This window comes from Polypterus senegalus, chromosome 10 (genome assembly GCF_016835505.1).
Source record: "Polypterus senegalus isolate Bchr_013 chromosome 10, ASM1683550v1, whole genome shotgun sequence".
Lineage (NCBI taxonomy): Eukaryota > Metazoa > Chordata > Cladistia > Polypteriformes > Polypteridae > Polypterus > Polypterus senegalus.
The window spans coordinates 116,686,391-116,712,530 of record NC_053163.1 but is presented as its reverse complement, the minus strand read 5'-3'; the positions used below and the strand labels follow the sequence as shown (position 1 = coordinate 116,712,530).

The 26,140-nt window shown below is 41.2% G+C and overlaps 1 protein-coding gene across 2 annotated transcripts in view; it reads left to right on the top strand.

The window, feature by feature from the left end:
- The window catches only part of LOC120537450 (A-kinase anchor protein 17B-like), a 46,514-nt gene extending 20,798 nt beyond the window's left edge, over nucleotides 1-25,716 (top strand). For both annotated transcript variants that reach the window (XM_039766394.1, XM_039766395.1), the window contains exons 2-5: nucleotides 1,539-2,281; nucleotides 9,515-9,651; nucleotides 12,450-12,678; nucleotides 23,270-25,716. In XM_039766394.1, coding sequence (XP_039622328.1) covers nucleotides 1,539-2,281; nucleotides 9,515-9,651; nucleotides 12,450-12,678; nucleotides 23,270-24,817 — 2,657 coding nt within the window. In that variant the 3' untranslated portion in view covers nucleotides 24,818-25,716. The remainder of the gene's footprint in view (nucleotides 1-1,538; nucleotides 2,282-9,514; nucleotides 9,652-12,449; nucleotides 12,679-23,269) is intronic.
- Nucleotides 25,717-26,140: the final 424 nt, after the last annotated feature.

Below are 26,140 nucleotides of genomic sequence, written 5' to 3'. Positions count from 1 at the left end.
AACCCAAAAATAAAAGCAAATTATAGGAACACATGACTGAAATTTACTTAGCCATTGCTACAGATATGGTTACTTCTCTTACTGGTCAGTAGGCTTCATGGTGAGGTTAAACAGAAGGTCTGTCCTGGCCACATCAACAACAACAGCAACATTTATTTATATAGCACAGTAGTGCAGCTCAAAGTGCTTTGCAATACAACAAAAATATAATTATATGAAATGAAAAAACAAAAAAATTAAGCAATAATATTAAAGAATAACAAAGGAGAAAGGTAAGGTCTGATGGCCAGGAGAACAGCAAAAAACAAAAGAAAAAAATTCCAGTTAGGCTGAAAAAAAAAAAAAACAAAATCTGCAGGGGTCCCATGGCCAAAGACCCCATTCTACCTAACATAAATGTTCCTAAATCAGTCCTCTTAATTTTCGTGCTTCACATGAAAGGATTTGATGAAGTTGGTCGCCACCACAGAAGAACCGAAAAAGAGAACTGTAGAGATTAGTAGATTGCGGAATTCTGAAGAATATGATAATTCTGTACTCATACAGTCCATTAGGAACACAACTGAAGTGCAGCTGCAAAAAGGCAAATTAAAATAATGGGTTTTTAGCAGTTTTTAAAAATTTTCTACCATTAGCCTGGTAAATTTTAATTGGTAAAGTGTTCTAGTTTATAGGTGCATAACAGCAAAAGGCCGCCTCACCACTTCTTTTAAGGTTGGCGTTTTGGAATTCAAAGCAGACCACCATTAGAAGATCTAAGGTTACGACTTGGAGTTTTGGAGGGACAGGCATTCCGAAGTATAGGACGGAGCCAAATTATTTAAGGCTTTATAAACCATTAGTAGTATTTTAAAGCCAATTCTGAGTGACATGGGTCACCAGTGTAACGACGCTAAAACTGGCGAGATGTGCTCAGATTTTCTTTTTCTAGTTAAGATTCTTGCTGCTGCATTCTGCACTAATTGCAGCTGATCGAAGTCTTTCTTAGGTAGTCCTGTTAGGAGTGCATTACAGGAATCATCCATCCATCCATTATCCAACGCGCTATATCCTAACACACGGTCATGGGGTTATAGTAATCAACTCGACTAAAAGCAAAAGCTTGAACTAATTTTTCAGCGTCTTGTAAGAGTTATAAGAGCATCAGGTGCAAGGCAGCAACCAAACCTCGGAGGCGTGCCAGTCCATCATAGGCACAGTCATAAGGTGAACAATTTAGAGTCGCGATTTAACCATTTCATTGACAGCAAAATTGAAACACCCTGAGAAAGAACCCATGCAATATTGGAGGATATGCGTGACAACTGCCCTGTGTGCTCTGCTTGTCTCATCGTGTATTCTCTGTCAACATTCACAGATGGTTGATTTTATGAAGGGGTTGAAGTGCACACAATAAGTTCATTAAATGTACCTTAAAGTCATGTGTCCTAAATGCAGAGTACATACTTTAGATCGTTGAATTGTATCACATTTAAGCATATCAACAGTTTGTATATTTACTTTAATCACTTTCTATATTTCTTATTTTAAACCAACAGATGGTGATAAAATGCTTGCTACAATTGTTCACAACACGTCAGAAGCACTGGATCTCTGTCCAGTCCATAGTCTTTACCTGACGCCCATTGCCAAACTGGCAATTACAGTGATGCTTCCAGAGCTAAAGGAGCCCGGCAAGGTGTGCTCAAACTGGGAGGTGATGGCCAAACTCAAGTGGGTCGTGCAGCCGTATCAGTTCAGTGCTCTCCGAGTGGCCAAGAGCAGCGTACAGTTTATTCACTTTGAAGGAGAACTCGAAACCAAGAGCCTGGTTTACATCTTACAGAGCAGACTTCACGGCAAGACCATTGATGTGCCAGGCTTCTCTGAGCCATTGAAAGTCCAGGCCAAAGAATCCTTTGTGGACTTCCCTTCCCAGCCAGAATGGGAGGCCTTCTTTAAAGCTCCTGAAAGCATAATAGACACAGTTCATGTGGAAGGACTTCCATGTAAGTGGTTTGCTTGCAAAGTGTCCAACAGTGAGAAGCCTTCTGAAGAAATTGTCCAAGAAGTGTTTGAAAAGTTTGGAACCATTCGAAAGATGGATATTCCTATGCTGGATATGTACCGGGAGGAGATGTACAGTCGCAACTCCCTTAGCAGCTTTGGAGGGTTGCACACATTTGACGTCTACATTCAGTATGAAATGGAAGAGGATCTTTTCCGGGCAATGAAGTCACTGCGAGGAATGAAACTTATGTTAAAAGAGGATGATGGGAAGGCTTTGGCATGCAGCCTAAAGGTGAGCTCCATTCCACTGATAGCTAAAATGGGTATGTATAACTCTTATAAATATAATTAAAGAAGTGTACAATGTGTGTCCATCTCATGACAAAGATAGATAAAGAGGCAGTAGGCGCATTCATCAAGTCAGATTTTGAGATATTAGTCTGTAGGCTTAACAGTTAGACTGAACACAAGGCCTATCTTAGCTGCATCAGGCACGAGGCAAGAATCGGACCTCAAAGAAGTGCCAGCCCATCAAAGGCACACTCATACGGGGGGCAAGTTTAGGGTCACCAGTTAACCATTTGCTTGGAAGCAAAAGTGGAATGCCCAAAGAAAGAGCCCACGGAAACATGGGAAGAACAAGCAGATCCCATACAGAAAGAGATGGGACCCAGGCCAAGGATTTTGAAACTGTAAGGCAGCAATGCTAAACAGTGTGCCACCCTGTAGCAAATATTCAACTAAATATAAACTGGTGCCTTTCCTCATACTGTGCCCAAGTTAAATAGTCCACTAGCCATTACTAGGCTGCCTTGTGATCCGGACTTAGCACCTGGTCTTGGGCTTCCATTGTTTTTCTGTATCTTTAGATAGATAGATAGATAGATAGATAGATAGATAGATAGATAGTGGTCTTCTTGAGTATACAAGAGTGTAATTAACATTGATTAATAGGACTTTTGGGTTTTTTGGTTGGTTGGAAGTACACCTTTATAACATCAGCCCAAGAGAGTGTTAAACAAAGGGAAAATCACAATTACCAAAAAAAAAAGAAAGGGGTACCTGGTTGTTCCCAATCTGAAATGTGTCTATGACGTGGCATGTCTAAGCCCCTTGCCACCATCACACACGGCTCTGTTGATTCCTGATTCAGTTGACCTTAGATTGGTATGACCATGGCAAGCTGAAATTGTTGGTTGGTCCGTCTTTTGATTCACTTAGACCAGGTGTCCCCAACTCCGGTTCTGGAAGGCCCCAGTGGCTGCAGGTTTTCAATCTAACCGTTTTCTTAATTAGTGACCTGTTTTTACTCCTAATTAACTTCTTTTGAATTACTTTTATGTTACTTACTCTTAGACTTAGACCCCATAATCGTTTGTCTTTCTTTAATTAGCAGCCAAACAATAATGAGATACAAAATGAGCCAAAACAACTAGTGTCCATCATACAATATCTGAACACAAAGAAAGATGAAGGTCTCAGGAATGTTGGTCTACTCAGGTCCACAAAACATTTTAACAGAGCTCTTAGAAAAGAGAAAATCAACAATTTCAGAAATGTCTGCTATTACACCATGAGAGCAGCAACAAGCCGTGGAATTTAAAGAACGAGTTTAATTAATGACAAGAATCAGAGCCTAATTAAGCAACTGGTTGGAGTGAAATTGACTGGAGTTTGAGGCCCTGACTTTGTTGCTCTTCTGTTGGCTCACTCGTCTCACATTTTATTTCTGTTTAAGGAAAGAAATGAAGCAATTCAGAGGAAAGATGAAGAAATTCAGGGAAACAAATCTAAAAAAAAACAAGTCAATTAAAATGAATGCAAAAGAAGTTAATTAGCAGCAAAAATAGTGCACTAATTAAGAAAAGGGTTAGAATGAAAATCTACAGTCACTGGGGCGCTCCAGCACCGGAGTTGGGGACCCGTGACTTAGACATTATTGCAGTTTGACCCTTCACTTAGTATGGCTAATCACGTCAACTGTGCTTGTTGTTTGAGGCTGGAATGATATAAGACTCCAGCATTTATAACCTCCAACCAGACGGTGGATTCCTTGTGAAGATAATCAAATGAGGTTCCTCTGCCATCACAGTGGTCTGTTCACCTTCTAATCTGCGATCAGTGTACTTCTGGAGCCTTTCAGTCGATCTACTTGCACAAATTCTGAAACTTTCGTAGCCAAGTGGGCCCCACATGCCTACACAAGTGCTTTTCATTTTCTCTTTTTATCACAATTTATCTTTTCAAAGTAAGATAGTTTAGGTTTCAGGCCCCCATGACCCTCAACTGATTAAGCAGGTTTGAGAATGTTCTGTTATGTTCAAGTATGACACTAATGATGTAATGCTGTTTCAGGGATGTTTACCCAGCTGACAATCTGTGCAGGGTGTTTTATGTCCAGCATGCATTCCATTATCTGGACGCTCATTCAAAGGCTGTCCTGCAGCAACCAAATTTAGGTCCGACTCAACAGCAGAAACCTCTGATTTTCTGCCAAACTTAATCCCCTGTTGGATTAAAATGGGTCAATGTTGTATTTCCATAGTGTGTTTAAACCATTTTAAATCCACATGATTGCAAAAGACTGAATTATAAAATATTTCCGATAAATGTAATAGGTGTTGGTGAGAACCTTGTAAGTTGCACGTACACCCTTAGCTTGGAATTTCTAACAAGAATGCATCAGGAATGCAAAGGTGCCAATTAACCAAGTCAGAAATGTGGATATTGGCAGCACCAATAAATTATATACAGTGGCATGCAAAAATTTGGGCACCCTTGCTTAAAATGTCTATTACTGTGACTAGTTAAGTGAGTGGAAGATGAACTGATCACCAAAAGATTTAAAGTTAAAATGACACATTTCTTTTTGGCATTTTATGCAAGATTAGTGTATTGTTTTTGTTTTGTGCAGCTGTACAGTGAAAAAAGAAAAGGAGCACCGTGCAAATGTTTGGGCTCCCCAAGATATTTGAGGTCTCAGATAACTTTTGCCAAAGTCTCACACCTTCATTAGATCAATACGGCTGTGGCTTTTTCACAGTCATTGTTAGGAAAGCCCAGGTGATGCAAATTACAAAGCTGTATGAATTCTCTGACTCCTCTAACCTTGTCCACCAATCAGTAGCCATGGGCTCCTCTAAGCAGCTGCCTAGCACTCTGAAAAATAAAACAATTGGTGCTCACAAATCAGGAGAAGGTTACAAGAAGATAGCAAAGCGATCCTGGTAGCTGCTTCCTCGATTCATAATGTTATTAACATGAACAGTGCTGGAGGTCAAGGTGTGAGGTCTGGAAGACAAAGAAAACTTTCTGAAGAACTGCTCATTGGATTGCTAGAAAGGCAAATAAAAATCCCTATTTGACTGCAAAAGACCTTCAGGAAGATTTAGCAGAGTCTGGAGTGGTGGTGCTGCAGTGTGTAGTGACGCCTGAACAAATATGGCCTTCACGGTAGAGTCCGCAGAAGAAATCCCTTCCTGCCTCCCAGCCACAACATTCAGCACCTGAAGTTTGCAAATGAACATCTAAACAAACCTGTAGACGGATGCTTTTTGGCCGCAATGTGTAAAGGTTATGTTTGGAGAGAAAAGTGTGCCGAATTCCAGGAAAAGAACACCTCTGCAACTATTAAGCATGCGTGTGGATTGATCATGCTTTGGTTTTGTGTTGTAGCCAGTGGCTCAGGAAACATGTCATTGGCAGAGGGAAGAATGAATTCAAATAAATGGCAGCAAACATCATACCATCTGTAAAAAAGTTGAAGTTAAAAAGAGGATGGGTCCTACGACAAGATAATGATCAGAAACACACTTCACAATCTACAATGGAATACTTCAAGAGGCGCAAGTTGATAGTTTTCCCATGGCCCTCATAGTCCCCCAACCTAAAGATCATTGAAAAAATCTATGGTGTGACAATAAGCGCTTCCCCTGTGCTGACCCGACACAGACTGACAACGTAGGCATGTGAAAACTAAACAAAAAGATTTATTTTTCTTCACCCGTGGGGCACGTCTTCCCCGTGTACCACAGGCACTTCACAGTCCCCAAAACACACAAAAGCAAAGCTCTAACAAAAATAGCCAATCTTCCTTCACCACCACTCCTCCCGGAAAGCGCTGTCCTCCTCCTTTTGACTTTGGGCTCGCGGAGTAGTGTCTGCCGGCTTCTTTTATAGCCCACCCGGAAGTTCTTCAGGTGATAATTGACCTAATTAAGGCCGCACTTACAGCCCACATGGGCTCAGGGAGCCGTGCAGCGCCCCCCTGGCGGTGACCACGGCGCCCAACAGGGATGAACTTTGGTTTTCCACAATACTGGCCCTGATGCAACCCAGTGGGGGCTGCCACCAAGTGTTCCGGGGGACGTAGTGTGCATCCCATGGCTGCTCCCCCGGATCCAGTGTCAAAGGGGTGTCCCGGCCGTATTCCACAATCGATAGATCTGAGAAGAGCAGTACAGACAAGACGGCCCAAGAATCTTGCAGAATTAAAAGCCTTTTGCAAGGACAAATGGGTGAACATACCCCAAGTAAGAACTGAAAGACTCTTAGCTGGCTATAAAAACCGTTTACAAGCTGTGATACTTGCCAAAGGCAAGTACTGACCATGTTGGGTGCCCAAACTATGGCTTTAGGCCCTTTACATGTTTGTAGTATTTTGTTTCTGTGAATGATGGAAATAAAAATGTAACCTTGCTTAAAATATTAAATGTTCCATATTTAACTTTATGACTTTTGGTAATCGGCTTATCTGCTGCTCATTTAACTACTCACAGTAACAGACATTTTAAGCAGGGGTGCCCAGACTTTTGGATGCCACTTTAGGTATTCAAAGAGGAATTTTAAAATAAATTCGATTTGCACCAATTGGAATTAAATGACCACTCCTTGAGCAAAAGCGTTCTGTAGGCCCAGCAGCTACCGAGACTGTTGTTAGGGTCCAAAGTAGAGCATCACAATAATTGAGAAAAAACAAAAGTTTAAAGCAACTTTGATTGATAAGTAAAAGACAAAATGTGCAACCTTTATGTGCTTTAATAAAGTATTTGACCTTTTTGTGATTTTCTGCAGATAATTTATTCTGGACTTTTCATGGCTTACATGCAGATGAGACTCTGAGAGAAAACCAAAATAATCAGATTTTAATATTTTACTTTTCTTACGTCCAAGGCAAACAAATACACTTGTGTTAAAAGTGTGAATACGTTTGTTTTTCCCCTGTAAATGAGCCCAGTTTGACTGTTACATTCAGGCTTTGCTCAGTTTATTAGCCTGATGTTTCAAGGGTTGCAAATCAATTTCAAAAGTTATGGGTCTCCAGTGGATCCATCCATCCATTATCCAACCCACTATATCCTAACTACAGAGTCACGGGGGTCTGCTGGAGCCAATCCCAGCCAACATTGGGCACAAGGCAGGAAACGAATCCCGGGTAGGGCGCCAGCCCACCACAGGGCACACACACTCACACCAAGCACACACCTAGGGACAATTTAGAATCGCCAGTGCACCCAACCGCATGTCTTTGGACTGTGGGAGGATAATTGCTAAAATCCTACTATTCAAAAGGAGAGAATTTGAACAATAAGCAATCTTCAGATGGGCCATTTGAGCAAAGTCCATGTTTTTTCTTGAAGTCACATGGCAGAGCAACAAAGTGGAAAGCATGAGCGACTTCTGACAGCACGAGTGCTCTCCTCAAGTTAGTTACATGCAAGACTTCTGGGCAGAGGACTTAAAAGTACAACCGTTTAGCTGACACGGACACTGTTATGTCTGGAGAATGGCTAGCACTGGATTCCACAATAAGAACCTTGACAACTGAGCAGGTTGCCATAGTTCAAGGAACAATTCTTTATATCTGAGGAATCTTCAGGAAGAATAAACTATGAAAACCAAGATAACGTAGAAAGACGATGATCCAAAAACACAAGCAACTTTATGTTAGAATGGCTTGTGATGGACGACACGTCTGGGCCGACATCCCAGCTGAGATAAACCCCCATACATTTACCTGGCAGGGAGGCCAGTGTAGTGGATGGTAACTACCTCCCAAGAGTACATGCCCCCCTGCCCCAAAAGTGTGGATGGCAGCATTCCTGGGCTAGTATGCCCATTCATGTACCTGCAGGGCATGTTGGGAGTTGCAGTCCTGTGGAGCAGCCTTGCTGGATTGCTGGGGCTCTGCTGGGGAAGTCTGTCCCTACTTTCAGAGGCTTCCTCCTTGACACTGGAAGTATCTGGTATAAAAAGGGGCCATCTCTGTCCACTCGGGTCCGAGTCGGGAGGAGGTGGATGAGACTGCATGGGAGATGAAGAAAGACAAATTTCTTGCTTTTTGCGTGGTCTAGAAAGAAGTATACTACAACCCTGTGGAGATGTTGTCTGAAATAAATGGCTTGTAGTTGAACCCAGGACTGTGTTGTGAAGTTGTGTCTGGGGTGCTGCAACGCCCCCTACAGACCACCTGCAAAAATAGTCATTTGAGTTTTTTTAATGACTTCATCAAAGTCTTGACTTAAACCCCATTGAGAAGTTGCATCAATACTTGAAACAAACAGTTAAAGCTTAAGGGCCCACACATGACTGGGTGGTTGAAGTATTTTCAAGGTGGAGTTGGCCAAAAGTCCTTAAAAGCACTATGAGAGACTTATCAGTAACTACACAAAATGTCAAGTTGCATTTTTGCTGCTAAAGGTGATACAACTGGTTATTTAGTACTGCAGGACAATGACTTTTTAAACCTGCGTTAATAGTCATATTATACTTGTCATAGTGAAGATCTCACATCCCTCATTGTACAAATTATGCAATAAACCACAATGTCTGGAAGAGGCAGGTGATTTTTTTTTTGTATATTGTACTCGAGGTGCGAATGTCATTGAGGTGATATCCATCATTAATAACCCAGAGGTCAACTTTAAATGTTGCATAACCTGGGCCGCTTAGCTCAGAATAGTTTGCCAGTTGTAAATCTAAACAGAATTTTAAATTGTTGTAGGTTCAGTTTAAGACATCCTAGTTTCTTCACCCTGGAGTCTTTAAAAATAGAAAAATGGAGTCCTGGTTTGCAATCTGACTGAACAAAACACAAATCAGTGTGGCATTTGCTTAGAATTGAGGCTTTTACAATGTCTGCCATCACTGCCCAAGCATTGCACTACCTTTAATAGTCGGCATGGCTTTCTTACTCCCTGCCTGTTTGTCACTCCTGCTGTTGACCTCCTTGTCTTTCCCTCTTTGAATCCAGATGTACACTTCTCCCTTGTTTGGGCACTCACTCTAAATTGCCTCACTGTGCCTGTGTGTGTTTAGGTGTGTGAGAGGTGAGTACTCATCATGTAGGGATGATTCCCTCCTTGTGTAGCCACTGGGATAAAACCAAGCCCTCATGTGCCTGACGAGGAAATTGCTATAAAAATGAATGAAAATTGTAAAATAGATTATTGAATGGGTGTGCCAAACATGGGATTCTGTGGTAGGGTTTTGAAGTGACAGTATTTCCTAAATCTTTTTGGCACAGGTAACATTTGACACAACAAACCACTTGAGCGACGCTGCTGTTGAGAGACGACAGCAGGAGAAGCAACAGCTCAAAAACCTGGAGGACCAGAGGCAGCAGGAGAAGCTCAGAGAAAAAGAGGAGGAAGAGGCCGAAAGGTACTGAAAGGTTCAGCTCGGTCCTGCTATTATGCTCTTTAAAACTCTGGCATCATGTCTTTCACTTATTTTCCAATCCATTTTATAATATACAGTGCCTTCATAAACTATTCAGACCCCTTCTCTGTTTTCACATTTTGTTATGTTTTGGCCTTATGTTAAAACTGTTTAGATGATTTTTTTTTCCCCTCATCAAATAACACTTGATACACCAGAATGACAAAGCAAAAATACGATTTTGGACGTTTTAGCAAACGTGTTAAACCTGAAAATTCACACTGACTCAAATATTCCAACCCTTGGCTATGACACTTAAAATTTAGCTCATGTGCGTCTCTTTCTATTGATCATCAATGAGATGTTTCTACATCTTGTTTGGAGTCCACTTGTGGTCAATTCAATTGATTAGACATAATTAGGAATGGCACACTTGCCCCACAGTTGTGTGACAGCAAAAACCACCCATCTGGGGTAGGCTACAAAAAAACATATGTGACACTAAAGGTTCCCAAGAGCACAGTGACCTCCAGAATCCTTAAATGGAATAAGATTGGAACGGCCACAACTCTTTGTAGAACTGGCTGCCCGGCCAAACTAAGTAAGGGCCTTGGTAAGAGAGGTGACCAAGATCCCTGTGGTAACTCCAGAGAACCTGTGTGGAGATGAGAGAAAATTGCAAAAGGTCAACCGCCACTAATCTGCTTTAGGGCAGAATGGCCAGAAGGCACAGGAAAGCCCACTTGGAGTTTACAAAAAGACACCTAAAGGTCTCTTAAGACTATGAGTAACAAAATTCTCTGGTCTAATGAAACCAAGATTGAACTGTCTGGCCTCAAGTCTAATCGTCATGTCCTGAGAACCGCTCGTCACCTGCATAAGACCATTTCAGCAATGAGGCATGGTAGTGGCAGTATCATGCTGTTGTGTTGTTTTTCAGCACCAGGGACTGGGAGATTAGACAGGGTTGAGGGAAAACTGAACGGAGTAAAGTACAGAGATGTCCTTCATGAAAACCTGCTCCAGAGCACTCTGAGCCGAACATTATAACAGAAAAAAGTCATTGGAAGAAAATCCACTTTTGCAGTACCCAGAAAGACTCCCAGCTGACATCACTGCCAAAGGTGCTTCAACTAAGTTCTTAGTAAAGAGTCTGAATACTTGTGTCATTTGTTTGTAATTTTTAATAAACTAGGGGGCTTTGCCCCCTGCTCGCTTCACACGCCAACCCCCCAGTCTGTGCTATGCACCAGCCACTTTGCATTTCTGCTGCTCACGTATGTGGATTTCACTTCCACCAAACAACAAATCTTTTAATTCTCGTGGATATGCATCTTCATTGGAAAGAAACATTACTTTTCCCCGATGGCAACACAAATTAGACCATCTACAAGTCTCCGACTTAAAGTTTAAATCCAAACAATATATTTGTTCTCTTTTCGCTGTTCCATTATTTCACCAAGTAATAATTTCCATTTGTTTGCGCTAATGCTATTTTTACTAGCATTTTTTGAGACTTTTGAATTTTAGCACTTTTATAATCTCTAACCTGCTCTGCATGTGTATCGCGCCAACGTTTTTGAACCTCTTTACAATGTTCTATTCTTTGTCTTTTATTTCGGACCCTGCTTGGAGCTGAGAGTGCGTTAACTGTGTCTGACAATAGCATTCACACGAATGAGAACTGAGTGGACCGTGGGTGTGGTTGTAAATGTTTGACAGGAAGGCGGGACTTGTTAAAATCTCTTTGTAAAAAGTCACATCTCGCGGGACCTGAAATTATCTCTCACAGGAGTTGAAATTATCTCCGAGAAAGTCTCATTCCAGAATTACCTTTTATAATGGAGAGATTTGCAACAATTTCTAAAAACCTGGTTTTACTCTCTCATTTTGGAGTATTGAGTTGATGAGGGAAAAAAAATAACTTAATTGATTTTTTTTTTTTACCACAAATCTGCAAGCTAGCAAATTTGAACAAAATGAAGGAGCCTAAGTATTTGCTGAAGGCACTGCAGTTATTACATGAAATGGGTGTTGCATGTTGTTGATTGATTCTCAGTAGGCAGAGAGAGAGCAGAATTGAATCCTTGAATACATTTGTAATTGCTATGGCCAGCCCTTCACATGGTTTCTGCTTAGGATGGCAAAACATGCAAACACCAAATAAAACACCAGCCACCCTGCAGCAGAAATGGGGTCCAAATGCTGGAAGGGAGTAGGTGGAACTTGGAGCATTATTGTGTCACACATTTGAATTGATTTGTTTTTATGTAACAATTCAGTTAGTGTGTGTGTGTGTTAGTGAATCATATGACAGATCAACTCTCCTTTCAGGGTCATTTTTTTGCCTTGTTTGCAAGGCTGCTGGCATAGTGTCTGCCTTTTTTCACGCTATACTGGAATACATCGAGTCAGGAAATGGACAAGTGGATTTTCTGCAAGTATGACTTCATTTACTGGTGGCGTGAATGCTGCACCTAAGCCCAGTCTGTGTGGATTTCTTTTCCAGGTACTCCTGTTTTTGGCCCGCATTCCAAATATGTCTGTGATAGGTTCACTGGCAATTCTACATTGGCCCCAAGTGAGTGTGTTTGTGTCTAGGAGTGGGTGATGTAATGAACAGGCACCCCACTCAATGGTGATTCTTCCCTTGTGCCCAATGCTGAAGGTATAGACTCGGGACACCAACATCCCTGAATTGGATTAAGTGGGTCTGAGAAATGTTATGTTATAACGTGGAACAGTGCTGGACATTTATGCCTATTGTTCATTCAGTATTGTTTTTGCTCTTCCAATATTAGTAAAAGAAAGGCAGCTCAGCACCTTCTTAGAAGGCAAAGAAAACAGAAGAAAAGAGAGCAGAGGCTAAAACAACAACAGGAGAACCATCATGTTGAAAATGTGAAATGTGAAGATACGGAAGAACCTGACGTGACACAGGACAGTAGGTGGGAAGAGCGGAAGTTTGTACTGGCTCTGAGACGACTACAGTCCATAAAGCTACTTGCTGTGCTGTTTGAAAACATTCAGGTAAGCCAACTGATTTGATCGCCTCGCTTTCTGTTCTTTTAGACTTTTTGAGTAAACTGAGATATAAAAGAATCACACAGAGCAGGTTTAAAAAACAGACACATTGGAGATCTAACATAACATCAGGAAACGAACACTAACAGCCCAGCCTCTTGTTTAGCTATGATCAATAAATGGCGATGCCCCTAAACAAAAATGGCATGGGGATAAACAATAAAATATAACTAGTAACATTTTAACAACATTAAAAAAGCAAGTTACATATGCACTACCGAAAATATACAAAAAGAAAAACATATTTTGTTCAGGAAAACTTCATAAAGGAGTCACAACAGTTCAGGCCTTTATGTAAACCAGCACTAGGGTGTAGGTGGCCTTAGTGGAAATGTTAGAAGGTGCAGGACTCGGGAACCAGTCTCTGCACCTCAATGGGTTAGGGTTAGGGTTAGGGTTAGGGTTAAATCAACACATTGTCTCTTTGTAGTTGGCCAAACATCTAACCAAACCTTTGATTTCATACTATTTCTCAGAGCAGAATAGTCAGGTCAAGTCAGGTTGGGGAGCGTGCACTATTATAGCACATTGTCGCACCCACTACATGACAAAACACCCCAGGCAGACACACAGTCCAGTCCCACCCTCCAGAAATGACCATTTATCTGCAGCCAGGTGTTATGTGGGTGTCCCCTTGGCATGGTCCAGCCACTCAGATGCTCAACAATGAGAATCCTGTGAGGCAGATCACTCTCAGGGAATCATGCCGCATGGCCGTAGTGTCATAACTGACGCTCCCTCACAATGCAGGTAATGTGCCTCATTTGGGACTCCATGAGCAACCGCTCATTCAACACAAAGTCAAACCAGCGGTACCCAAGAATTCTCTGAAGAGACACAGTACCGAAGGACTCCAGTCTTCATCACAGGTCACTGGATAGCGTCCATGTCTTGCAACCATATAACAAAACAGGAAGTACCAGGACTCAAAAGACTTGGACCTTCATCCTTTTGCATAGATATTAGGAGTGCCACACACTCCATTCCAGTGACCTCATGACCGCCCAAGCTCTCCCAATCCATCTACTGATTTCATTGGAAGAGTCAACAGAGACATGAATGTTGCTGCCGAGGTAGGAAAACCTCTCGACGAGGTTGACACTCTCTCTACAGTCAGACACACCGCTAATGGTTGTAACCAAAAGGTCATTAAAGCAAAATGGTGACTGGCATTACATCAGTATAATAGGTCAATTTTTGGGCAGCTGATTTGGCACGTGATTATTTTTTTAAAGGGATATTCCATCCAAAATATTTATTTTTTATGTTACTTACCCCATGTGGTTTAAAATGGTGGCCGAGGGGAAAAAATGACCCCTTGATTTTGTGGAGAAAGAACATGACCAATAGTGACCGGCAGTGGACAAACTACATTAAAAATGTTCATGAAGAAAATCTCACTTACTTATGTCATAAAATCCAGGACTCTTACCAATGAATGAGGGGGAGAGGCAGGTCTTCATTTCAAAAGCCTTGACCCCATGTGAAGGGGCTTCCTGTTTGAGGGTTACTCTTTCTTTTTCATGATATTTAACAGTATCTTAGCAAAAAATACATGCGTTTTGCACATTATGAGCATACGACTGGATGAACTGACATGTATTGTGTGATACGAGTAACGTGAGATTTTTTCATGAACATTATTGTTATTGTTTGCTGTTCTCCAGCATTGGTCATTATTGGGTCCTGTACGATCAGAAAGTTTGTTCTTTCATCATGAGATTGAAAATTTTTCTTGTCCATCAGTGCAAACTACATGAAGTAAGAAACTCTGAACACCAGGGGCATTGTAGACCCCCAAACCCCAGGCACAATTGCAATGACTCGGTTCTTGGTTCAAATCAATGTTCTTTTATTGAAAAAGGTGCCTTCTTGTAGGCTTTCCTGAGAGCACAACCACAATCCTAATACCACCCTTCCTTCTCTCTTTCTCCACTCCACTTAGACAAGTGTGGTCTTCCTCCTCATCTCCCTCCTCCTGACTCCGGCTTCCCGGGGAAGGCAGGACGACTACCTTTATGTCAGACCCAGCAGTACTTCTGGTGCCAGAACATTGCACCCAGGAAGTGGCTCCAGGTCAAGTGGAACCATCATAAAATTCCTTTAAAACAAAGACATGTTTGACTGAAGTCAATCACTCTACTTTAAAACCTGCGATGAAAGCCAAGTTGCCCCATCAATTAGGGCAGACCTGAGGACTTCAAGGGTCTGGAAAATGTCTGCATAATGAAATAGTCCAATACGTCTTGTGATGTGTTCTTATAGAGAGCAACTTTGGACTGTTATGCACGCTAGAGAAGGTTACACCCGGTACTAGACATGTACATGTTTAAAATCAAAATGGTATTACTCATTTAAAAACATTTGTTTCAAAATAACTGCATTAATATAATCCCCAGCAATTTTTAATTTCTTTATTTTCTAAGAATTTTTGGTGTTTATCAAGGCTGCAAGCAATTCTTGAACCCACTGTTTATTTCCATTCCATTGTTTTAACCTGCTTATTAAAAGATAACTTAAGAACGTTTATGAGCAATGCTGCACATCCCTTCTGTCTGGCATATTAAGACCAGGAATATACAACCCCAATTCCAAAAAGGTAGGGACGTTGTATAAAATGTAAATAAAAACAGAATGCAGTTTGATGGCAGCAACATGTCTACACGTCTCAATCAAGGTGGGACAGAGCCATGTTTACCACTGTGTAGCATCCCCTCTTCTTTTAACAACAATCTATACATGTCTGGGATCTGAGGAGACCAGTTGCTGGATTTTTGGGAGAGGTGTGTTGTCCTGTTCGTGTCTGATATAGGATCCTTGCTGCTCAACAATCCTGGGTGTTCTTTGTCTTATTTTTCATTTCATGATGCGCCAAATGTTTTCAACTGGTAAAAGGTCTGGACTGCAGGCAGGCCAGTTCAGCACCTGGACCCTTCTAGTATGTAGCCATGCTGTTGTAATAGATACATTATGCGGTTTAGCACTTTCTTGCTGAAATATGCATTTGCTACTCTAAAATCTGTAGCTATAATGCACCCTCATACAATCAGAGATGCAGGCTTTTGAACAGAGCACTAATGACAAGCCAGATGGTCCCTCTCCAGTCCACAGGACGTGTTTTCCAAAAAGAATTTCAAATTCCAATTTTTCTGACCACAGAACTGTTTCCACTTTGCCTCTGTCTGCTTTAAATGAGCTTTGGCCCAGAGAAGTCGGCAGCGTTTCTGGATCACGTTCAATAATCGCTTCTTCTTTGCATGACAGAGCTTTAACCTGCATTTGTGGAAGACACAGCGAACTGTGTTCACAGACAGTGATTTCTGGAAGTGTTCCTGAGCACATGCAAGGATTTCCATGACAGAATCACACTTGTTTTTAATGCACTGCTGCCCGAGGGCCCAAAGATTAGGGGCATCTAATATTGATTTTCGGGCTTGGCTCTTGTGCACAGAGATTTCTCCAAATTCTCTCAATCTTCTGATGACATTATGTACTGTTGATTAATAGATATTCAAAGTCTTTGCAATTTTACAATGAGGAACATTATTCTGAAATTGTTCCACAATCTGTAGATGCAGTTTTTTGCAGATTGGTGAACCTCTACAACCTTACTTGTCAGAGACTCTGCCTCTCTAAGAAGCCCTTTTTATACCCAATCATGTAACTGACCTGTTGCCAATTAACCAAATTAGTTGCAAAATGTTCCTCTAGCTGTTTCTTTTAATACCACATACTTTTCTAGCCTTTTGTTGCCCATGTCTCAACTTTTTTGAGATGTGTTGCTGCCATCAATTTTAAAATGAGCTAGAATTATTCATGAAATAGTAAAATGTGTCACTTTCAAAATCTGATGTTTTTTCTGTGTTCTATTATGAATAGAATATGGGTTTATGAGATTTGCAAATCATTGCATTGTTTTCATATACATTTTACACAGCATCCTAACTTTCTTGGAAACGGGGTTGTACTTAATGCAAGAACATCGCTGCTACGCAACCAGAGTACTGACTATATTTGTGTATGTACTTTAAGTAAATCTGGAGGATTCCACCAGGTGGCAGTGCGAGAAAACAGCATCTGGTTTCAATGTGTTATGAGTTGACGGAAGAAAGATGTTAAAAATAAGAATTCTTTAAGGTGAAAAAAAAAAAGACGCTAACAGACCTTTAAAGAAATATATTTGCGGAGTATATGATGCTTGTATTGCCTGAAGAAAAGCACCATGAAGACATCTGCATGTCAGCATTTAAGTTTGATGATTTGCTTCACCACATCAAAGCATTAATCAAACATCAAAGCACACACATTGATACTGTAGGAGCTGAAAGACATCACGTGTTGATAGTAACGTCACACACCAAAACTTGAACACACACGCCACCCATATCTTGCTGGTACTCCAACTTCTGCACACGTTGCGTTGATTTCTGACAACGTGCTCATAGGACACATCAGAAGATCGTTGGGAACGTGTGGCAGCCAAGATGCATTTCCATACATATTCTAAGCCTGAAGTTTAAACTGCGATATTTTGTTGCATCATTTTGTTTAAACATTCATAGTTTTACTTTAGAATGACTTTGTAGCACCATATTGTTTTATTTAATAACAATGCTACTCTTTATTGCTGAAAACTTTATGAAGTCGTTTTCATAAAAAAAAATATATGTATATACAGTAATATTAATAAATATGTACAAAAACTCAAGCTTGGCAATGTAATAAAATGTACCTTTGAAATTATTAGCCAGCAGAGAATAGACAAACAGTGAATATCTAATAGGCTCAAAAACAGTGGCCTTAATGATATTGTTGTGGCCATTATGTGCAGAAAAGATGGGAACTAAGAGGGAAAGCTTAGCTGACGTCACCAGAAGTGCTCCACTTGCAGTGTTCAGAGCCAGCCAAGACTGGGAGTTCACATTGTAAGGGACGTCGTGGGCACAGAGCTGGCCACAGGCAGTTACCACAGCGCAGATCTTCAAAGTGTGTGAGTCCACAACAGTTCACTTGGCGACAAGGATGGGATTTGCAATGTGGACGGGTGGAGTGTAGTGGCTGCCCAGAGAATGTGGGGGGCTGACACAGAGAGAGATTAACTGACATTACCATGAGGTGCTCCACTTGCAGAGTTCAGAAGCAGCCTCTGCACTTTTGACCAAAAGAGCACACGCCGCACAGAGATCGCTTCTGAGGCAGACGTTGCAGGTTCACGGCTGGCCATCGGCAGTTACCACTCATTGAACTGACACGCTTTGTGGTGCGAGTCCACAGTAATTCGGGTCGTCTTGATGGACTTAAGTTATATGTTCCAACTGTACATAATTCAGATGTTAAATACAGTAAGTAAGAAAAGCTGGCTGAATACAACACCTGCAAAAATTATGGAAATCAGTACTCTTGGAGAACTGGAGTTCATTCAGCTGTTTTACTTTGTTGCAAAAAAAAAAAAAAACAAAAACAAATTCTATTTAATAGAATTTACATTGTGGCATTGTAAAACATACCTCAAAAAATGTAATGAAATTGGAATTAATATCACTTTATTTGTTCAGACCAAGTAGAGGAAAAAATTATGGAATCATTCAACGAAGAGAAAAAATGATGGAATCACCTGGTAATTTGCATTTCTACAACACATCCCTGCACATGCCTAAATAGGCCAGTCAGTCGTCAGTTCAGAGCGAGGGCATGCAGACCCAAACGAGATGTTGCACAGGGCTAATTGACAGAAACCATGGCCCAAACAAGGGAGCTGTCAGTTGAAATAATGGATAGGATTATAAAACTCCTTCATGAAGGAAATTTAGCACGGAGTGCGGCACAACATGTTGGTCGTTCCCAGACAGATGTGTCTAAAATATGGAGCAAGTACAAACAAAATTGGAAAGCTTGAAAAGGGAAACGTACAGATAGACCAAGGAAGACGTCAAGGCATCAGGACAGAAAACTCAAAGCAATATGCCTGGAAAAAAAAATGCACAACAAAAGAAATGAAAAACAAGTGGGCAGAATGCGGAGTTAATGTTGGTGAACGAACTGTAAGAAATCGTCTGAAGGAAATGGGATTTACATGCCAAAGAGCCATCATTAACACCTAAACAGAAGAAAACAAGGTTACAGAGGGCTAAAGAGAAGTAGTTATAGACTGTGGCTGATTGGATGAAAGTAATAATCAGTGATGAATCACGAATCCACGCTGGCTGAGGAGATGATGGTGGAACTTTTGTTTGGTGCCGTTCCAATGAAACATAAAGATGACTACCTGAAGAAAACAAGCACATTTCTGCATTCATTGCTGATATGGGGTTGCACGTCAGGTAAAGGACCAGGAGAGATGGCAATCATTGCCTCTCCAGTAAATGCATAAGTATACACTGACGTATTAGACACTTATCTCATTCCTTCGATGGTGGTGATGAAGTCATTTTTCAGGATGATAATGCATCTTGGCACAGAGCAAAGAGCGTTAAAATGTTTCTTTAGGAAAGGCATATCAACTCAATGATATGGCCAGCAAAAAGTCTGGCTCTCAATCTGACTGAAAATTTATGGTGGAATTTGAAAAAATGGTCCATGACACTGCAGTGGGCTGGCGCCCTGCCCGGGGTTTACTCCTGCCTTGCGCCCTGTGTTGGCTGGGATTGGCTCCAGCAGACCCCTGTGACCCTGTGTTAGGATATAGTGGGTTGGATAATGGATGGATGGTCCATGACAAGGCTCCATACTGCAAAGCTGATCTGTCAACTGCTGTACAAGAAAGGTGGAACCCGACTGATGAAGAGTATTGTTTTCCATTATTGAGGTCCATGCCTCATAGAATTCAAGCTGCCATAAGAGCCAGAGGGGATACAGCAAAGCACTCATTGTGATTTTTGGGTTAGTGATTCCATAATTTCTTCCACTACCTCTACTTGGTTCAAACAAAAAATGTGCCATTAATTATTTCATCTAATTTTTTTTTTAAGTATGTTTTACAATTCCAGAATGCTCAGCTGTTAAATAAAATCTGTTTGTGTCATATCTGTGATTCCTTTTTAGCAACAAAATAAAACAGCTGAATGAATATCCTTCAAGAGCACCAATGCCATCATTTTTGCCTGGGGTTGTAGTTGATGCTCATTGTTATGCCCCCTGCTTGCCACAAGCCTTCCAATGGCTGCCATGCAGGGCATAGTTATGTCCAAGCCTAAAGCATGGTGAGTGAGTGAGACACAGACAAGATGTTAAAATATAAGACAGTTCTTTATAAAAACACATGACATGTGGCGTCTCCAAAAATCATCAGTCGAACAAATAAAGTGAAAGCAGTGCAAAGTCCATTAAACAGCCCATATTTATGCAATTAAAAATATTAAAAAAAACAAGCCATTGGCACTCTGGGCCAATTTCCCTTTCTCTCCTTGTTCAGGAAAAGGCTCTCCAAAGACACTCAGCGAGTCCACTCGTGCACACCGACCCTTTGCCCCTTCACCATCTTTCAGGTCTCTTCAGGGTAGGGATAAATCAAAAAATCCAGCTCACCGCATGTATCCCCTCCACTCCTGAAACAATCTAGAGAAGTGCATCTGCCCTAGCGCTCAAACTGGCTATTCAAGTGATTCCCGATGCACTCTCCAACACTACAGCCTCTTTGAATGTGTGTCTTCTCTCTCCAGCTTACTGCCTGCTGCTCTTCCCTACTTACATAAATAATGGCATCATTGTCAGCAGTGTGGTATAACTACACAATCTGTATTATAAATGTGAGCACACGTTTGACACCTTTTCTATAGGCAGGGAAACACACCATTATCTGTTGGTTCACTTTGGGAGCTTTGGACAATATGTTGCTGTAGGTTTGGTGGTTGTCTGTAGGCCAGGAGGGGAGGTTCTTGGAATATGTCTCTCAGTGACAAGAACACCGCATAAAGGGATCATTTTCCTGCAGATCATCTAATGTGGTCTTAATTATTTGTATGAAATGTCCCAACACTGCCGTCTATGTGGAAACACTCCGCCAAAAGAATGAATTTACACAGGTTCCACATTAAGCATGGCAATAGGGATGTTTCTGTAGGAGCTCATTTCAGTAGCCATGGACACTGTGAGAAGGACTCTAAAGTGACAGTGCTTCTGGGTAACTTCAGAACAAAGCAAGAGAGAAAGGAGCGGGCAGTCAGACTAATGCTAAAATCTAGCACATGACAACATGGTTTAAATAGAGACAAATGTTTTATGACCAGATATGAGGATTGTTTGCATCTCTTGGACTGACTCACACAACCCGACTAGAGATCCACATTGTATGGAAAACTTGTCAGAAACTTCAAAAGACTTTGGTGGACAGTTATCTTATCAAAAGCTCTTGACCATACATTGTTCTCCTGTCTTGCTAAATCAATCTAAGCCTGAAGACGTCTATTAATCTATTAATTTTTTACATTTAAGATGTCTCACTTAAAGGTCTCCCAATGCTGTATCTGTCCTAGTGTGTGTATAAACACAGGGAATTCCAGTCTCTGTATTACATCTGCCTGAAGAAGGGGCCTGAGTTGCCTCGAAAGCTGGCATGTTGTAATCTTTTTAGTTAGCCAATAAAAGGTGTCATTTTGCTTAACTTCTCATTGCATCCATAATGGCTAATATGGTACAACACCCTAGTACTATTAGCAAAACTTCAAAAACAAGAGGTTTTTATTTGGGTAAGTAAAATGTTGAGCAGATGCAACATCATACTATATTAAAAGGGTGACTGACATGACCTCACTTGACTGTATATTGGCTGGCTAAGATAACTTGTTTCACAACTAAGTTAACGGATTCCTTTGTCAAAGTGAAGTTAAAGAAATCTACATCCGCCATGGGCGTAGTCAGTAGGGGTCTGGATGGGGGACAGCGTGCTTCACAAATACACTAGAGTTTTATGAGCAATCAAAACAGCATCTGATCGTAGTGCTACATACAATATCATTTCTTTAGTTTCAATACAGTTTTTTATTTTGAGTTACCATTCATGCTGCAGTTTACAGGAAGCACAAAAAACAGGAGGAAGACTTTATCTCCACAATAAGTGAGCGCAAAAATACATTTGCTCAGAAATCAGTGCTAGGACCACTGCACTTTGTAATTTATATTTATCAATATAAAATTAGCGTACAAGTTACATTTTCAGCCAAAGCCTTATAGAATTCACAGTTAGACAGATGTGTGGTAGGTGACGTTTAATGTAGAATGCTAGCCCCTTTTTTGTGACAGCCAATAATATGCTGCCTGATGGAAGCATTCATAATAATCTCCATTCTGTTGTGGTGCGTAAAACATGAGACACCAAACAGGCAAGCTTCTCGTTTGCTTGCGAGGTCCAAAATGCCTCATCACTCGTCATCGCATATACAGATGATTATTCATTGGCTGTCAGCTCTCTGATCGATAAAGACAAATCAATCGGGTTGGAGCCAGTCACAGACTAGTTTTGGTGAGTCACTGGATCTGTCAGACTATGTGGCAGAACTTCAGGGCAGTGGGCCACAACTGCCTCCAACTCACTACGATGTTGTAAATGAAGGTTACAACTGACAGCTGCTTGTGATGTGATGGGGTTGGGTGGGGGAGCTTTACGAATTATAGACTTCGCACTGTCGACATCCAGAGAGTGTGTGAAAGCAACATGGAAAGCTAATAGGCTGCTGGTTTCCATAGCACGTGGTGTCAAGTAGAATTGAGTGAGGTTGTAAATAAGCTGTGTAGCTTTCCCTGTGAGACCTCATTTGAAATACACGGGGAAAAAAAAAAAAAAAAAAAAACAATATAAGGAAAACGATATAGGCGTGTGTTGTGTAAGCGACAGGCCTGAGTGTTACCTAGGCAACGTTGCAGGCCTCATAATGGCGTCTGGTAAGAAACGTTTTTCAGCAGCCCAGGAGTTGCCCGCTCTTGACAGCGATACGAGCAGTGATGTCAAAGTGAATCTGTCATCAGGCAGTGAAACTGAAACAGACAGTGACATCGAAAGTGACACTCGTGTCAGTCGTACGTGTGCAGTGTGCTGTTCAAAACCCGATCAGTCTGGAAAGAAAATCTGCAAGGAATCACACTACCCAACTATGACGTTGGAGTGTGTATTTCAACGTGCTTTTAAGATATGCCACACAAACGACACATTTTGACAATATACTGTATATAGTATTAGCATTATTTTTATTATTATTGTTGTTCATTATTATTTGTATCATTATTATACTTTCTACACTTCTGACTTTGTATTTTTAGTGTTGTGCACATTTTACAGTAGAAAGAAATAATAAATATGTAATTTTTCGAGCCAAAATAATCGACTCTTTTTACATGTCATTTCAAGAAAAAATGTAACGCTAAGGAGGCTCCGGGTACCGTTCACTAAACCGTATTTCATCCAGCAGACCATAGGCTCATGGAGCGGGTGTCCATGTCCTCGATAAGCTGTACTTTGGGAAATCTTAATATGTTGTGATGAATACACAATTAAGTATTCACATCATTGTGACTTTAAGTAACTGTTAATGTTGTTTAATTTCAGAAATCTATAATCAAGCCTCCCAAGTCAGGAGAAATGGCAAAAGAAAAGGAGGAAGAAAATGAAGAAGCAGCCCAACAGATTCCAGAAGAGCCCAGAAAACCGTCTCCCAGTGATAATGACGACAGGACTAATGCTGATGGAGATTTGTCAAGTATACCATACCAGTCGTCGGTTGCTCTTAAGAGTGCCACTTGCAATTATGAGAGCGATAGCCTAAAGGTAACAATCAAGCAAAACCACGAAGACCGAGACATAGCCCAGTCATTCAAACGTTACATGGGCATGCGCGTTCAAATGAGCTATGTCCCTCCACAAAGCAATTTGAACAGATCAGGTAAACGAGAGAAGATTTACGAATCTGAAGAGTTCCTGAACTATTTGTTAAATTATTACTCTTGTCCCAGCTATGCTCGCCTTTGCCACAGCCTTCCAGCACCTAAGGAGCAGACTGAAGGTTGGCACAGAATGGTATGTAGCAATGGAAAGAATTTCCAGATTAGTTTACGGCACACAGATGGGAATATTAGCACCAAAGCTGGTATCTACCAAAATGGAGGTCACATAGCCTTCAGGAAGGAAGACCAGCGCATGTGGAAATTTACTTTGAAAAGGGTGGAAACCAACTCTTTTGATTTGGACAATGATGGGATAATCATGGGAAATAACAGAGATGTTTCTGAACAGTGCAACAAATCAAGGACTTTCAAAGACATGGAGGAGATTCAGCAGTCAGATTTAGCATATTGCAAGAGAAGAGCTTGCACACCGGAGGCTTTAATGTCAGTACACTTGGAGAAAATAAAAACCAGCTCAACTGACGAGGTCAAGGCAAACGTTGGTGTCAGAAACGACTGGGAAAATATACATATTTCAGGTAAGATAAGGAAAAAAAAAGAATCACAAAGACATTCAAAACAAAGTAAGGAGCAGAATGACAAGAGTGATACAAAGGAGCAGAACGACAGAGTCAGAGACAATTGGCAGGAAGAAGATGGTGACATCTTCCCGGCAGGTGAGGGCTTCTCGGTAAATCCACCTCTACAGGCAAAACGAGAGAAGGTTTTGAAAAAGAAAAAGAAAATTCGTTCCTTCAATGAAGCGGGGATGGACCAGCTGGGTCCAAAAATCAAGAAAACAAAAAGCAAAAAAATGGAACATCCATGCAAAGAAAAGGACGTGGAAAAGAAAGAAAGAAAGAAACGCAAGAACTCACGGCATGACAAAAATGAGCCCAAGCACAAGAAGAGAAGGGCGGACAAGTCGAGGTCTACAACAAAAGGCAAAAGGGCGCTGGATCAACGCACAGAACTTTACCACAATCCCAAGTATCTGTGGGATGAATCGGCAAATGGTCAGAACTACTTTCAGAGTTTTGGGTCTTTTAATTATAATCATGACGAAATGAGACAGTGGCTGCCAACAAACTGTAAGGAGCCTGGTGACGAGAACAGAGTGTGCACAAAAAGCAGGCTTACGCTGAAACGTGCCACCCACCAGCCCGGGAAAGCACCTCTGGGCAGGAGAACCTCGAATAAAATTTCAAAGTGAGGAGCAACTCAATCTAAAGGAAGAACATTCTGGAAAGGAAAGATTAATATCACCACAAAAAGTGAAACCTTGAGGTTTCATTCATTTTTTGAGCTCATTAATCAGTCTGTGAAAATTAAATAAAAATGAGCGTTGAAGCTTACTTGGTTTTGTGATGTTGGTCTTCAGGTGTCACTCCTGTGTTCCTGCTGTTGGGTTTGGCTTCACACTCCAAAATGAAGTGGGGATCCAAAAATGAAAGGTAAACTGCAACCATAATGTCTTTCCGGTACATTCAATCAGTGCACGAGTTCTGAACTGTTCTTGTTCCTTCTGCCAAGTTAAAACTGAATAGATATAAAGATTATGGAGAGCATCTCATCGTCAGTCACTTTTCAACCCTTTTCCAGCACTAACGGGCCCGGTTGGTATTTTGGTCCGGTCCTTTGAACGGATTGTGCCACATTTACAGAAAAAGAAAGGTGTCCATAATGCGGAATGGGGTGGCCTGTGACACTGGAGGGGTAGGATGAACGATGGCTGGCTGGCATTCAGGTGCTTTTTTTTTTTACCTGTGATGTTCTGCTACACTGCATTGGTGTTGGTGACAAATTTGAAGAAATGTCATGACATCGGAAATCGTTAGTTGGTCACAACGCCACATATGTTTTCACTCACGTCCTATCCACTCGTCCTCGTGAGGGGAGTCACTGTGTTGGTCCGTCCAGGTCAGCCCATCCCGCAGCATTGGGGTCCGACTCCCCCAGGAATCTCTAGTCCAGGTGAGGACTGGAATCTCCGCAGTGTCTCCTGGGTCTGCCTTTTACATGTTGTTAACTTGAAGTGCCTTTTTATAAGAGAGAAAAGAATTTTGTACAGTTTTCTTTAAAACATTGAAATAAGTATTTATAAATATGACTCATGGACATCAAAACACAAAAATAATCTCCAAAGTTGTCGCAAATTCCTTCTAAATGCAAACTGTTATGCAGGCTACTTTGTGTGTTAAAGATTTGATATCTGTAACACTTTAGCAGAGTCGCTGACGCTGAAGTGCCTGAAAGATCGCACTTTGTGACTAACACTTACTGTCATTTTGGCCTGGAATATTGAAGAGTACTTGTATTTACAGAACATTCTTGGATAATAAAAGACTTTTCTGCTATATTAATTGTACAATACTTTTATTATAAATTGGCCTGGATGAGTGAATGTGGATGTGTGTGTGAGCGTGCCCTGTGACAGACTTGCACTCCTAAAATGGGATTAAACAGGTTCAGGAAATCGGTGGCTGGAAGAGTCGACTCTGCACAAGGCATCGAGTCTTGCTACCCAAATTCTGTT